Source organism: Cryptomeria japonica, chromosome 10, assembly GCF_030272615.1.
Source record: "Cryptomeria japonica chromosome 10, Sugi_1.0, whole genome shotgun sequence".
NCBI lineage: Eukaryota > Viridiplantae > Streptophyta > Pinopsida > Cupressales > Cupressaceae > Cryptomeria > Cryptomeria japonica.
Genome location: NC_081414.1, coordinates 465,563,569 through 465,578,510, shown reverse-complemented (window position 1 = coordinate 465,578,510; position 14,942 = coordinate 465,563,569). Strand labels below are relative to the sequence as shown.

Here is a 14,942-nt window from a genome sequence, read left to right as displayed (position 1 = left end):
ACATAGTGGTATGGAATCTCAATATGCTTGGATCTGTCATGGAACATTGGATTTACTGAAAGTTTTATGCAGCTCTGATTGTCACAATGTATGATAGTAGGTTTCATAGGCTCTCCAAACAATCCCACGAGCAACTTCCTAAGCCATGCTGCCTCTGGGGCAGCCATGGAAGCTGCAATGTATTCGGCTTCGGTGGAACTCTGAGCCACAGTAGACTGCTTTCTGCTGATCCAGGATATCATGGCTGAGCCTAAACTGAAGCAACACCCTAAAGTGTTTTTCCTGTCAGTCACACTTCCAGCCCAATCTAAGTCTATAAATCCGTGTAGGTCTAGATCAACTTTCTCATATTTGAGACCAAGGTTTAGAGTACCTTGTAAGTATCTCATAATGTGTTTTACTGCAATTAGGTGGATCTCCTTAGGCTCACACATAAACTGACTTAAGGCATTAACTGCATAACATATATCTGGTCTCGTATTTACAAGATACATCAGGGACCCAATCATTTGCCTATATAGAGTAGGATCTGAGGGTTGAGATTCTGCAGCTGCTTCCTTAAGTTTATGAAGGTTTGTCTCCATTGGAGAGGTCATGGGTCTGCAGTTTAGCATTCCAAATCTCTTCAGAATGTCCATGGTATATTTACCCTGGTTTGGTATAATGCCATCAGTATTCTACCATACTTCCAAACCTAGGAAGTAATGAAGGAGTCCCAAGTCCTTCATAATTCTTTGGCAAGGTCTTTCTTACACTGATCTATGAGGTGATCTTTTCCTGTGATTAACAAATCATCAACATATAAAATTAATATTAGCATATCACCTTTGTTTTGCTTATAGTAGAGATTAGGATCTACATCATTCTTGGAGAAGCCTAACTTTGAGAGATAGGTATCAATTCTTTCATACCAGGCACTGGGAGCCTGTTTAAGCCCATAGAGAGCTTTCTTGAGTCTACACACATGTGACTCTGTATCATGAATCTCAAACCCTTCAGGTTGCTCTAGGTATACTTCTTTTGAGATCTCACAATTAAGGAATGTTGTCTTAACATCCATCTGATGAATTTTCCATCCCTTTGATGCTGCAATGGCTAAGACTGCTCTTACTTAAGTGTATCTGGCTACAGGTGCAAATGTTTCCTCATAATCAATTCCTTCCTTTTGAGAGAACCCTCTGGCTACAAATCTAGCCTTGTGTTTCTCAATGCTGCCATCTGCAATGTGTTTGATTTTGAAGAGCCATTTGGAGGTGACAACAGATTTCCCAGTCGGCCTAGGGACAATTTCCCAAACATCATTTTTCATAATGGATTGGTATTCTTCAGACATGGCATTCTTCCATACTTGATGTTTAAATGCATCTGATACATTGGTAGGTGCTGCTCTTGAAAGATCATTCAAGAGAGTGACGTACTTGGTAAGTTTGTTAGGCCTTTTGCTTTCTCTGAAAGTTACTAAAGGGGCAGCATACTTCTGAGCTTCTTCTACAGTTTTGGTGGCCCATGGTGGTCTTTTCTTGAAATTTTCTCTAGGTGGGTTTTGAGTTTCACTTTCATTTTCCTCAAGACTTTCCCTCTGAAGCTCAGGAGCGAGGTCTTCATCTATGCTAGGGGTAGGGATATAGACTTCAGGTTCTATTGAGCTTTGGGCTCTCTTGAAGGCTAAGTCTTCTTCAAAGATTACATCCCTACTTAGTTCAATATTCTTCTGACCAGGTATATAGATTCTGTAGGCCTTGGAGGTTTCACTATATCCTACAAGTATTCCCCTTTTTCCAGAAGGCTCTAATTTTAATCTTTTCTCCTTAGGTACATGAATATAGACAGGGCACCCAAATATCCTAAGGTGACTGATATCTGGTTTTGATTTAGTAAAGACTTCCTCAGGGGTTTTATCTTCAAGATGAGAGTGAGGACATCTGTTTTGAATATATACAGCAGTGCTAGTTGCTTCTGCCCAAAGATTGACATTTAGATTCTGATCAAGAATCATAGCTTTGGCAGCTTCTACAATTGTCCTATTTTTCCTCTCAGCTACCCCATTTTGTTGAAGATTATAAGGTATTGTTAACTCCCTCTTAATCCCTGATTTTTTACAAAAATCTTTAAATAATTCTGATATGTATTCCCCCCCATTATCAGTTCTTAGAATTTTAATTTTATTTCTTGAGTAGTTCTCTGTTAATGATTTGAACTCTTTAAACCTATTGAAGATCTCTTCTCATTCTTTACACTTCCGAAAGTAGATCCAAGTTTTCCTAGAGTAGTCATCAACAAATATTACATAATACAAAAAATCCCCCTAAAGAAGGTACGGACATAGGTCCACATACATCAGAATGAACTAACTCTAAAATTTTACTTGTTTTCCTAGTACTATTTTGAAAAACACTCTTAGCATTTTTACCTAGGGCACATCCTTTGCATGCCCCTGAATGATATTTCTTTAACTTAAGTAGGCCTGTGACAAGGTTTCCCATTGATGATAAAGCTCTAAAATTCAAGTGACCTAGTCTTCTATGCCAAACTTCATTAGCATATGTAGTTTCATGGATTAGGGCTAAGTTGGGCTCTGTGCACAGCTCATACAAGTAGCTTTGTCTTTGACCAATGGTTTTAGCTTTCTTGATGGATGAATTCTTTGGCCAAGCCAACATTATGTTGTCCATGAAGGTCACTCTGTATCCATTATCCTCTAGTGCTGATATGGAGACTAGGTTTCTCTTGATGCCTGGGACATATAATACTCCTTTAAGTTGTAATGATACGCCTGACTTTAGTTTGATGGTGCAGGTTCCAACTCCTCTAACTGGATGTGTGGAGTCATCTCCAATAGTCACTTCCTCATCATTCTCCTCTATCATGGAGTCTAGCACTTCTCTGAATCCTGTAATGTGTCTGGATGAGCCACTATCGATCACCCAGGAGTTAACCTTGTTCGATGCTTGGTTTGTAAGTGCTAAATAGAGTAGATACTTCTCGGAGTCATCTTCCCTTTTAGATTTTCCTGTTTTGGCAAATGTGGCTTGTTGTTTGGCTCTTTCTGGGCATTTGGCAACATAGTGCCCAAATTTGTCACATCTGTAACAATGAATCTATGAAAGGTCTTTCTTGAAGGTGTTCTTGCCATGACGGCCTTTTCTCTTCCTAAATTGTTTCTGCTTGCTTTTCTTGTTTGAGTTTGTATTTAGAACTTGAAGGTCTTCATCTATATTCTTTTGTTTGATCCCTTTCTTATTTAACCTTGATTCTTCTTGGAGACATTCTGTCGTTAGCCTATCAAATTTTGGAAATTCATCCCTTGCACTGATGCCTTGGACGAATGTTTCCCATATACTAGGCAACCCATCTAGAGCAATGAGTGTTAATTCTTTGCTTTGGATCTCATATCCAAGAGTTGCTAGTTCATCCCTTAGGGCTGATATTCGCATGAAGTAGGCATTGGCTGATTCTCCTTTGATCATGGCTATGTGATTTATTTCTCTTTTTAAAGCCAAGGTTCTACTAGCATTGCATATCTCAAATGCATCTTCAAGTGCTTTGAACATGTTGTAGGCTGTTTCATGTTTCCTTATGATGGGCGTAATATTATTTCTCACCCCATCGACTATGATTTTGATGGCCTTTTCATTTCCCTCTTTCTAAGTTGTTTTGTCAGGTTCAGTCTCAGGTTCTGCAGTTTCAGTTTTTACAAATGATTCGACTTTATTTTCTTTTAGAATCATCTGAATTCTGAACTTCCATGCTGAGAAGTCATCACCTCCTCCGAGTCTATCTTCAAATCTGATAGCACTAGCCATTAGAAGAAATGTGATGTTGAATATATGCTTGTTTTGAATTTTCCACAAAATTGAACAGCCTCAGGTTCGATTTAACTATAGCTCTGATACCATGTAAATGTTATTCAATTTTCAATTCAAGATGCAAGTTATATTCAAGGTTATCTTTTCTTTTAGAATATGTGTTATATCTTTAATATGATAAATCTGATTATCGTCTTGTATGTTGCAGATGAGAGAAGTATCTGTCGACTTCAACATCCTTCTCACAAATGCCGATTGATATATATATGTAAGCAAGGTGGATCAAGCAATGCCTTGACCAGTCATGTCTATTAGACATGACCGATCAAGACACAACTTGATCACACCTTTTGAGTTATCATAGTATTTACCAATCGGTGTACATCACTTAACAAACCACCCAATACTTAATCGGCGTGTCTATCATATGCAAGATAACCAATACTAATCGGTATGTATCAGTTAAGTCCGATAACAATATGTTAACCGATATTAATCAGAGTGTATTGGTTAAGCCCGATAACAATATGTTAACCGATATTAATCAGAGTGCATTGGTTAAGCCCGATAACAATCGATGTTCATATGATAACCGATATTAATCGGTATTATGTGCTAACCGATGATTATCGGTGGTTAAGCATTAATCGAACTTTGCAAGAATATACAAATTGAAGAATGATCATCAAATGAAGGAACAATAGCTTGAAGTCTTCATCATAGTTTATCGATAGGATAGATGATTGAATGAGAGACTTCATTTATCTCTCATTCAATCATTTATCTTACCGAGGCTATCATGCATTAACAATTCAATGGTGACATGGCACAGCAAATGACAGTTTGTGATTATTTATGTTCCTAATTTTGTGTATTCTCATAAGGGTAACCTATTTCAGAGTATAGAGTTGGTTTTATCCATTGTTGGCAGCCATAAACCCATAAATTCTAAAACTATAAACAGGTACATTATAGAGAGGGACATTACAATGGGCCTCTTTAATGGTAAACAAAGGGGTATCATCTTCTTGAGAAGACAATAGTAACATAAAAAGATGTGGATTAGCTGCTTCATTTAAGACACTTGGAGGTTTCCACAATCTTTTCTTAGATAGAGTACATGATATTTCCTTTCCTTTTGTTACCTATAATGTCATTGCCCTTTAGATTTTTGATATTTGCCATAATTTGTCCATTTGGCAACCTTCTTTTATTTATCACTAATACAAACTCTTTGTAATGTCCCTATTTTCTTCAAGATCAGTCCGCAGAGGGGTTTGGCCTATTACTTGACCCTCATAGACCAAGGAGTTGATAAGAGGGGCGCTTGGGCAGTTGTTTATGGCTTCACATTTTCATTTTATATGATTTTTCGTGAGATAATGAATTCTCACGTATGATGTCACGTGTGTTGCACTTTATATTCATAACGGTATTTTAATTATCTAAAGTGCAAATTAAATAATAAAGTCACTTAAATAATATTATTATTATTTAAGGGGAATATTCTAGAAGTTCAATTAAATATGATTTTATTTTAAAGGAATCTTCTAGAAGGAGGTCGACCTATGTGAGGAAAAGAATAAATAGAGCAGGCAGCCTCATTGTTAGACAGCCATGAATTGATATTTGTATTGATTGAGTTAGTGGAGCCAAGAGTTTCTGCAGATCTATTTGTCTTTCGGAACGATACCTCCCATTGATAGCATAACTAGGGAGTGAAACATCTCTTGAAGGGTTGCAGCTGGAGGTGATAATTTAGTGATCTCATTGGTACTAATTTGTGGCCAAAGGCCAACCTACTAGATTCGAACTTGAGGAGACATTGGAGACATTTGGAGGCAATAGGACCTCATTGTTTGTCTACAAGAAGCTGATGACATCTACTTCACTTGTGAGTTTAAACTCAGTAATTTTCAGACTTATATCAGATTGGAGGAGAGCCACGATTTGGCTCATTTTGGCCCACACTTGCATCGGCACACTAAGAAGTGTTAGGCGATCCTTAGGAGCATTTTTGGAGGTGAATTTGAAGGAAATTTCAGATACATATCAGGTCTGATATAAGGTTGATCAGATTCTGCAAACCCCACGTTTTTTCTCATAACTCGTGATTCAGGACTCAGAAAATTGTGGGTATTGGTGCAACAGATTCGTATTTCCAAGACAATCGTTTCCATTACTTATTTGGCACTAAAGACTCCTGTAATTATTTGTTACTGCTTCTGCAACTACCAGGTATAGGGCGCCAGCTCCAAGAGGGGCAATTTTCACTTTGGAGTTTTCCAAAAATTCCAATATAAATCTGTCATCATTGTGGAAGGAATCCCAAGTTTTTGGCATCAATTAACCAGGTTTTTGGCCTCTCTTTATCTATGTTTTGGTCAATTCTCTGAGGACATAGTGTTCAGAAAAGTGAAGCAGCCATGAGGGCATCTTATATGTCATTCATGTCTGAGTAATAAATGTTGTTATGCCTGTTTGCAAATCTGAATTTGAAATCACAACTTAATGACAGCATCATTAAATATTCTAGTCACTTCTTCTGAAGCATGTATGGCAAGTGTTTGTTAAAATGTCTATTTCATATTTGAGTTGTAGTTGAGGAGTATTTCTTCTAGTTAGTTTGTTGTATGTTCTCTACATCATTTTGCAATCAGAAAATGTTAGTTTCAGCGTGCTTCAAACTGAGTTAAAACTGCATAACATGCAAGATTATATAGCTGTCCAAAACCGCATGATACGCAGGTTGTACAGTCTGAAAATAAGAACAGCAGGTTATCAGACAACTGTTTGATAATATTCCCTACACATTCAGACATATATCAGCAGAGGATATTACACTCGTATTCTTAATCCTATCATAGCTCATAGGTGTGTTTCAATAGATTAAATGTTTATATAGCACACTTCCCTTATCGCCTTGTAAACCCAAATATTTTCAGGCAAGATTTGGCCTAACATGTGAAATTTAGTATGCTTCTTATATCAATGTTTAATCTCTACCGCTTGGGGTTCAAGCCCAGGTGTTATAAGTTTATTGTTTTCATAGGGATAGACTTCCCTTTAGATTTAATGTCCATCTATTGTAAATCTTCTACTACAATTTGTATAAATAAAAGATTTATTTTCCCTTAAAAATGACAAAAAGTAATATAAATTTGAATTTATACAATGTGCAACCATATGAAAAATAACTAGGAGAAAAGAAAGGTATAAGTTCAACCAAGAAAGAAAACCATTTTACCTCTTACAAATAAAATATCACAACATAATAAAATGGAAGAGTGAAGAGAAGCTTACTTTTCAGGGTGATTTATATATAGGCTATTGATAAACTTTGGTATTGGATCTGGAACATAGAACTCCAAAGCAGTTCTATCAGCAATGCCAATTTCCCATAAAGTTGGTCCATTTCTTGGTGGTTTGTATATCAAATCACCAAGATCAATGGATGAACCTGTAAACAAAAGTTGTTTTAAATATGATTTTGCACCAATAGCAATGCATACATTCAAGTTCTAATGAATTTCAAAATAAAGTTCTAGTAAAGAAGTATGAATTAACAAAAGGTTTAATATTAATATAATTAGGAAAAATATAGCATATTCAAGTGAAAAAACCATTCCTCCATTCATGTAGTTGGTATTAGGTAATCACTACCATGGACATATTATCTTTTAGCAACAATACCTTACAGATTCCAATGCCAAGGTGATTGTTGGGACTTTTAATAACTTCTCTTACTGCCCTAGACACTATTAAATTATTGTGCTTAATCCCTCACACCATTAAGGAATCTCTTACATTCAATAAATTTCATCACTTGGAGATAGTAAAAATAATCGAGACTCGAGCTTTCCAACTATGTAAACTCAATAGAAATTCCCTTGGAGGCTTTGCAAATACACCTTATCCACAAGTATTATGCATAATGTATTCAAGGGTATGTTATATGACATTTCTATATCATCTAGGACTAATCTCTATTATTATAATATTGTTGTCAACTGGATCGCACCTTTGCTAAAAACCTAGTTTAGCATTCTGATGAAACACGGAAACACTCCTCAGCCTATGGGTTGCCTGTAGGTTAGAGTGAATTTCCAAACTAGTTTGGTTCCTCTTTTAGTACTTCACCTATAATTCTATGCTCACTAAGAAAAAGGAACGAAAATATCACTGTACATATCCCTAGTGGAATGTTGAATGCAAAGCTAAATGCTTGACCAGCGATAAATGTCGATCGGCTTGCTGACCCTTATCAAATTGCTTGACCATCTTCTATGGAATCATCACATAGTGATAACAATTGTCGAACTATGTTACTCAGTATTTCCATTATCTTTCCTTCATATGACAGCCGATATGGATGTGTACATGATTGGTGCATAAGACCTCTTCATGCATAATGATCATAGCTTTAGTATGATGTATGCTCTTAAAGCCTTCATTCCTTGATTATGAGAATCCTTGTCTTCACTTCTGCATCTTATTCTCCATGCTATACTTGGATGCTTGATAAGAAAATCGTGAAGTCTTATGAATAAGACGATTTTCCATCATGTCTTCATGAACTTTGTCTCCATGGGGACTCTCTCGAAGTTATATGATCTCAGCGGGTATGCTTACGGGAACTAATCTTAGTTCAGGGAGGGGACATTACAGTTTCTGATATATTGCTGACTGGATTATGCACACGATATTGGGCCTTCGGCCTGCTCAACACGAGCCCTTCAAAAACTGGAAATAAAAGAAAAAATACAAAAATCTACATGTTGCTCCTTAGAATGAGATTGAGTGTCTTGTTATACGGTGGGGTGAGGTGGCTCCTAAGAGACATGTCTGTAGTCTCTTTATAATCACTGCCCCATGTTATCCTTATTTATGCCTCTTCAAAATATATCCAAATCGGTTTTGTGCACAAATAATATTGGTTAAGCATAATCGCATCTTTTCATGAGTGGAGATTAGTTAAGAAATATGATTGGTTTGCTGCCCTTATGATTAGGTTCGATGCTCATCATTAAGTTTGCTGCCTTTATGATTAACAATTCTGTTTTAAACCGATTAAATAACTTCTTCATATATCGATATGCTTGGACATAGGGAATGCTTGATATCCTTGCTGATCGAAGGATATTGGGACGTTTTATAGTTTGATATTCTGAGGTTGCTGTTATTCTGAGACATGTCCGTTGTCTCTATATAATCACTCCCCCTTGTTATCCTTAATCGTGCCTCTTCACAATATACCAAAATTGGTTTTGTGAACAAATAATATTGGTTAAGAATAATCGCATCTTTTCATGAGTGGAGATTAGTTAAGGAATAATGATTGGTTTGCTGACTTTATGATTAAATTCGATAATCACCATTCAGTTCGATGCTGCCTTTATGGTTAACAATTCTCTTTTAAACAGATTAATTAGCTTTTTCATATATCGATATGCTTGGACTTATGGAATGCTTGATATCCTTGTTGATCGAAGGATATTGGGTCTTTTTATAGTTTGATATTCCGAGGTTGTGATGTAGAGAGTCTTCGAGCCTTGATTGTTTCACCTTCTTGAGTGACTTGTCCTACTCAACCCTACAACTACTCAAGTCCTTCCTATGGCACTTGGTAAGGGTTATGACAATGAGATCTCCAAGGTCTGAACCTTCTTGACTTCCCTCCTAGGTATAGCCAATTGTTTCTGGACAATCAACTCCTCCACTTGAGGTTGTCACCTCAGCTGCTCACACTCACCTCTCCTGGGCTCCAACCACTCCTACTAGGATCTTAACACACCAACTCTCCTTATGGTTTCCCAATGCATTAATAAGGTGTCTTCATTGTGTTTTGAAGTTTAAGACTCACCAATTCCATCGCCATGGTTTCTCAAGCCTTCTAGGTCTCTACTGGCACCTAAATAGGCCTAATTGCATTAGCCCTCCTTAAGCGGTTTTTGGGGTTTAATTTGCGAAAGTCCCAAACGAGCCTAGGAATAAATCATGGATTCGGATACCCTTTTGGAAGTTGTAGACAATGCTGGAAAAGTGTATCTGGGTTATCCGTACAGGTGTGGTTTCCAATGCTGCACTATTTTGTGGGGTTTTAGGCTTAACTGGTGGATTGACAAACTTGGTCTAGAACCTTTCACCAATCAAAACTCCTGCTCTAAACACCTTCGGAACCTTCAAGGACACTCTGAGGGCTTTCCATACATATGCCACTTGGGCCTGCACCAATCTCCAAGTGCTCACAAATCGTACTTTGCTTACTGTCCTAACTCACCTACTCCCAGCGGTGAGCATAGGTCTTCATTGTTTCTCCTCCTCCTGAGACCTGCAACATCACACACCCTATTCCAAAACTATATACAAACCCTAACCTAGCATTCTTAATGATTACAACAAGTGCCATCAAAGAATGCCTAGGCTAGAGCCATTTCTTGCTCTTAAACCCTACTTGCAAGGGTTTTGCTCCTAGTTGCAAAGAATGACAGAAATCTTCACAACCTGGAACAATCAAACCTGCAAATCAACCTTATTGAAAGCAAATACAATGAAAATACAAAGATGGCAATGAGTTTACACCATCTAGTCCGTACTGGACCGTACAAGCAATGAAAAACAAGACAAAACTATCAAAAACCTGGGGGAAACAAGATTGTTTCACAAACCAAAAACTTGCTCTTGCATTTCCAATCCTCCAACCGGTACAATGAAGTGAAATTTGGCTTATATCCACTAGTTTAGTCGGTTCAACCAACTACCTAACGCCCATAACCAAAAAATGCAACTTTTGCCAGAAATTGCAAAATGTTGCTCAGCAACTTTTGATAACTTTTGCTCCAGGATGCAATTTTGCATTCTAAGACTCTTGAAGGTCCTCAAACACCTTACAAGACCTAAACACAACTCAATTGACTCCTAATCTATGAATACATTCATCTGGAGTATTTGCCTGTGACCTACCTAAGCAACTCACTTCTCAGGCTAGCAGCATCCTGAGCACAATTGACTCAAACCAAAATTTGGACAACTCAACCATGGCTCTACTGAGTCCTTAATGGTTGGTCCATTATTACATCACATATTAACACACAAACTGAAAGAAAATCAATGCTTACATTCTTGGAGTGCTAGGTGCCCTGCACCATACTCCCCTGTGTGAAAGAACTCAAGTCCCTTGAGTTATAAGGTCTGAAATCTCCACTCCATGCTGAAGTATATCTGCCTCTGACATCCACATGGCATCTGAATCTGGTAATCCTTTCCACTTAACAAGATAGTTCTTGTAAACTCCCTTCCTTGTCTTTTTTACTATCTTGGTATCCAAGATACTCTCTAACTCAACCGGTTGACTAGGTGGCAAATCCTTTACCCAATCTTCATGAACTGGTGATGGCATGTCTTTTTGATTTATTGGTGACTCTCCTTTGTATGGATAGAGATCACATACATTAAAGATAGGAGATATTCCCAAGGTAGGTGGAAGTTCAACCTCATAGGCATTCTGCCCATACTTGTGCACCACCTTGAGAGGTCCAATTTTCTTCATGATGAGCTTGATAGGCTGCCCTTTTGGAAGTCTCTCCTTCCTGAGGTATGCCAACACTAAGTCTCCTACCTGAAATTGTAGCTTCCTCATTGTTTTATCAGCTTGAACCTTGTACTAGGATTTTTGTTGTAAGGACTGCCTTACCTTATCATGCACCTCTTTAATGTCTTTTGCAAAGTTCTCCCCATGTGCACTCTTGGGTGCCATTGAACTGAGATATTTGAGCTCTAATATGACCCTAGGATGGAATCCATACACTATCTCAAAAGGACTTTTACCGGTGCTACGATTCACTGAGTCATTATATGCATACTCTACCTATCCAAGGACTAGATCCCAAGTCTGCCCATGTTGTTTGGTAAGACATCTTAGCAAATTACCCAATGACCCGTTAACTACCTCTATCTGACCATCTGATTGAGGATGATAGACAGATGAAAAAGATAATTTGGTGCCCAACTTCCTCCATAGTGTCCTCCAAAAGTGGCTCAAAAACTTTACATCTCTATCACTCACAATGCTAATTGGAAGACCATGAATTCTAACTATCTCCTTGAAGAAGAGGCCTACAATATAAGTGGCATCATTGGTGCTCTTGCAAGGTATGAAATGTGCCATTTTGCTAAACCTATCTACTACCACATACACACTATCAAATCCTCTAGGTGTCCTAGGCAAGCCTAACACAAAATCCATGCTCAAACATTCCCAAGGCCTCTGAGGTATGACCAAGGGCTGATATAGACCTGCATTGCTTCAGGTTCCTTTTGCTCTTTCGCAGATGGTACATTGCTCTACAAACCTTCTCACTTCTGATTGCAACTTGGGCCAATAATAAAACCTACCAACCTGCTCCAAAGTCTTATCAATGCAGAAATGACCTCCTTGATGCTTCTCTTGAATAATATTTTGTCTCATAGAACATTGAGGTATGCAAAGAAGATGACCTTTGAATAGAAAACCCTCTTGTACCATTTATTCTGAATAAGAGACATGTGAAGTATTAGAAAAATCAGTACAAACATTATATATCTCTGCAAAATCCTTATCATCCTTGTAGAGGTCTTTTAACTCACTCAAACCCACACTTTGCAATTGAATCTCCTACATGGTCATGATTCTCCTACTTAGTGCATCAACAACTTTGTTGGTTGTCCCTTTCTTGTGTTTAATGGTGAATGTATAAGATTGTAGGTACTCAACCCACTTTAGGTGTCTTTGGTTCAACTTCTCTTGCCCATTGAGAAAACTAAGAGCATGGTTGTCAGTGAAGACTACAAATTCTTTGGGCAACAAGTAGTGACGCCATTTTTACAATGCTTGGACCATTGCATACAACTCCAAGTCATATGTGGAGTACCTTTACTTAGCTTCATTTAACTTTTCTGAGAAGAAAGCTATAGGATATCCCTCTTGACTTAAAACTGCCCCTATTGCCCTTTGGCTTGCATCACATTCTACTGTAAACAACTGATTGAAATCAGGCAATCTAAGGGTTGGCAGCTCTGCTATCTTGGTTTTCAATATCTCAAACCCCTTGTTGGCTTCCTCTGTCCACCTAGAGTGACATTTAATCCCTCCTTTAATAGTATTGAGAATAGGAGCACAAACATGGCTAAAGTTTCTCACAAACTTCCTATAAAAAGATGTCATTCCATGAAAGCTTCTAACTTCACTTATACCCCTAGGGACAGGCCAACTAAGTATTGCTTCTACCTTACTTGGATCCATTTTTTAACATCCATGAGAAATAACAAAACCAAGGTATACCAGCTCTGTTTTTAAAAACTCACATTTTTCAAGGTTAATCTTGAGTTGAGCCTCCTTGAACTTCTTCAAAACCATCTCCAAATGCTTGAGGTGTTCCTCCTTAAACCTGTTGTAGATCAGAATGTCATCAAGGTATACAATTACAAATCTACCAATTAACTTAACTAACACTTCATTCATGAGCCTTTGGAAGGTACTAGGTGCATTGGTGAGGCCAAATGGCATTACCAACCACTCATATAGGCCTGCATTGGTTCTAAAGGTTGTCTTCCATTCATCTCCAGGTCTGATTCTGATCTAATGGTAACCAGACTTACAGTCCACCTTGGTGAAGTAGCTTGCACCTCCTAGATTGTCTAATAGGTCCTCAATCCTTGGCATAGGAAACCGGTACCTTATGGTAATCTTGTTGATTGCTCTGGAGTCCGTTCACATTCTCCATTTGCCTCCCTTCTTAGGCACTAACACAGTAGGAACAGTACATGGACTCAAACTCTTCTTGATAAACCCTTTGTCTAAGAGTTCTTGCACTTGTTTGCCGATCTCTTCATTTTGACTAGGTGTCATTTTGTAGGCAGCTTTGTTCGGTAGATTGGCCCCTGGTATTAAGTCTATTTGATGATTTACATCTCTCATTGGAGGCAAGGAATAAAGTAAGTCATCTCCTATCACTTCTGCATAATGTTTGAGTAGTTTTTGCACCTCTTGAGGCACTTCACTCATTGGATCTGCCTTAGCTTCTTCATTAAGTTTCAACACTATAGCATGGCCTTGATGTCCTTGTTTCAACACTTTGAGAAACTCTTTTCCACTCATCAGCATCACACTTGAGCCTATTTGTTTTTCTTCCTTTGGTTCAGGTAGTGGATCCATTTGATACTTTTTCCCATTCTTGGTGATAAGATAGTTGTTCTTCTCCCCATCATGGGTAGCTTTCACATCATACTGCCATGGACGGCCCAACAACAAATGACAAGCATCCATAGGCAATATGTCACATAATAATCTATCCTTGTACTCGCCAATTTCAAAATCCACCCATGCTTGTTCATCAACCAATACATGTTGACCCCGGTTGAGCCATGACACCTTGTAGGTTGTGAGGTGACGTAATCTTTTTAGTTTGAGTTTGTCCACCATTTCAACTGAGAGAATATTCTCAGTGGAACCTGAATCTACAATCACTTTACAAATCTTTCCATGTGACCTACAAGTGGTCCTAAACAAGCTTTTCCTTTGTGCTGGCTCTTGAGCTTGGGGTATCTTGCGCATTGTTCTCCTCATCATCAAATTTTCTCCCTCTGTAACTGGGCCTGCTTTGCTGATTGAAGAAGTTATACTCTGAGTGTCCTCCTCTTGCAACAATTGAGTTCTTCTTTCCCCCATGTATGAACTTGTGGAGCTTGAGGCTTTTCCCGCGCACTTACTCATGGTATGCCCAACTTGATTGCAATGATAACACTTACTGGTGAAAACTGTCCTCTACTTGAGTTTCCAAACCTGCCCCTAAAATTGTTCCTTCCTCTATAGGATCCTCTAAATGCTGCTCTCTGAGAGTCTCCACCGCCTTCTTGGCCTTGCTGCTCTTCACTTCTTGATGATTGCTGCCCTCTACCAAAGTTCCCTCTACCTCTGAAATTCTTTCCTCCCCTATGTTTCTGATTTTGCTCACTCTTCCTTTTGATCTTCTCTTCTACCTTTAGGGCCAACTAAAAACACTTATGGACAATGTCTAGTGTGAGGATACTTATTTCATCTTGTATATTCTGTCTAAGGCCATTCATATACCTGGCCAACTTCTCCATCTCATTCTCATG

The 14,942-nt window shown here is 38.2% G+C and overlaps 1 protein-coding gene across 1 annotated transcript in view; it reads right to left on the bottom strand.

Moving 5' to 3' along the window:
- LOC131063363 (probable rhamnogalacturonate lyase B) overlaps positions 1-14,942 on the bottom strand; it is an 84,940-nt gene that overhangs the window by 57,948 nt on the left and 12,050 nt on the right. The window contains exon 4 of the mRNA XM_059212543.1: positions 7,110-7,266. Within this exon, the coding sequence (XP_059068526.1) occupies positions 7,110-7,266 (157 nt within the window). The remainder of the gene's footprint in view (positions 1-7,109; positions 7,267-14,942) is intronic.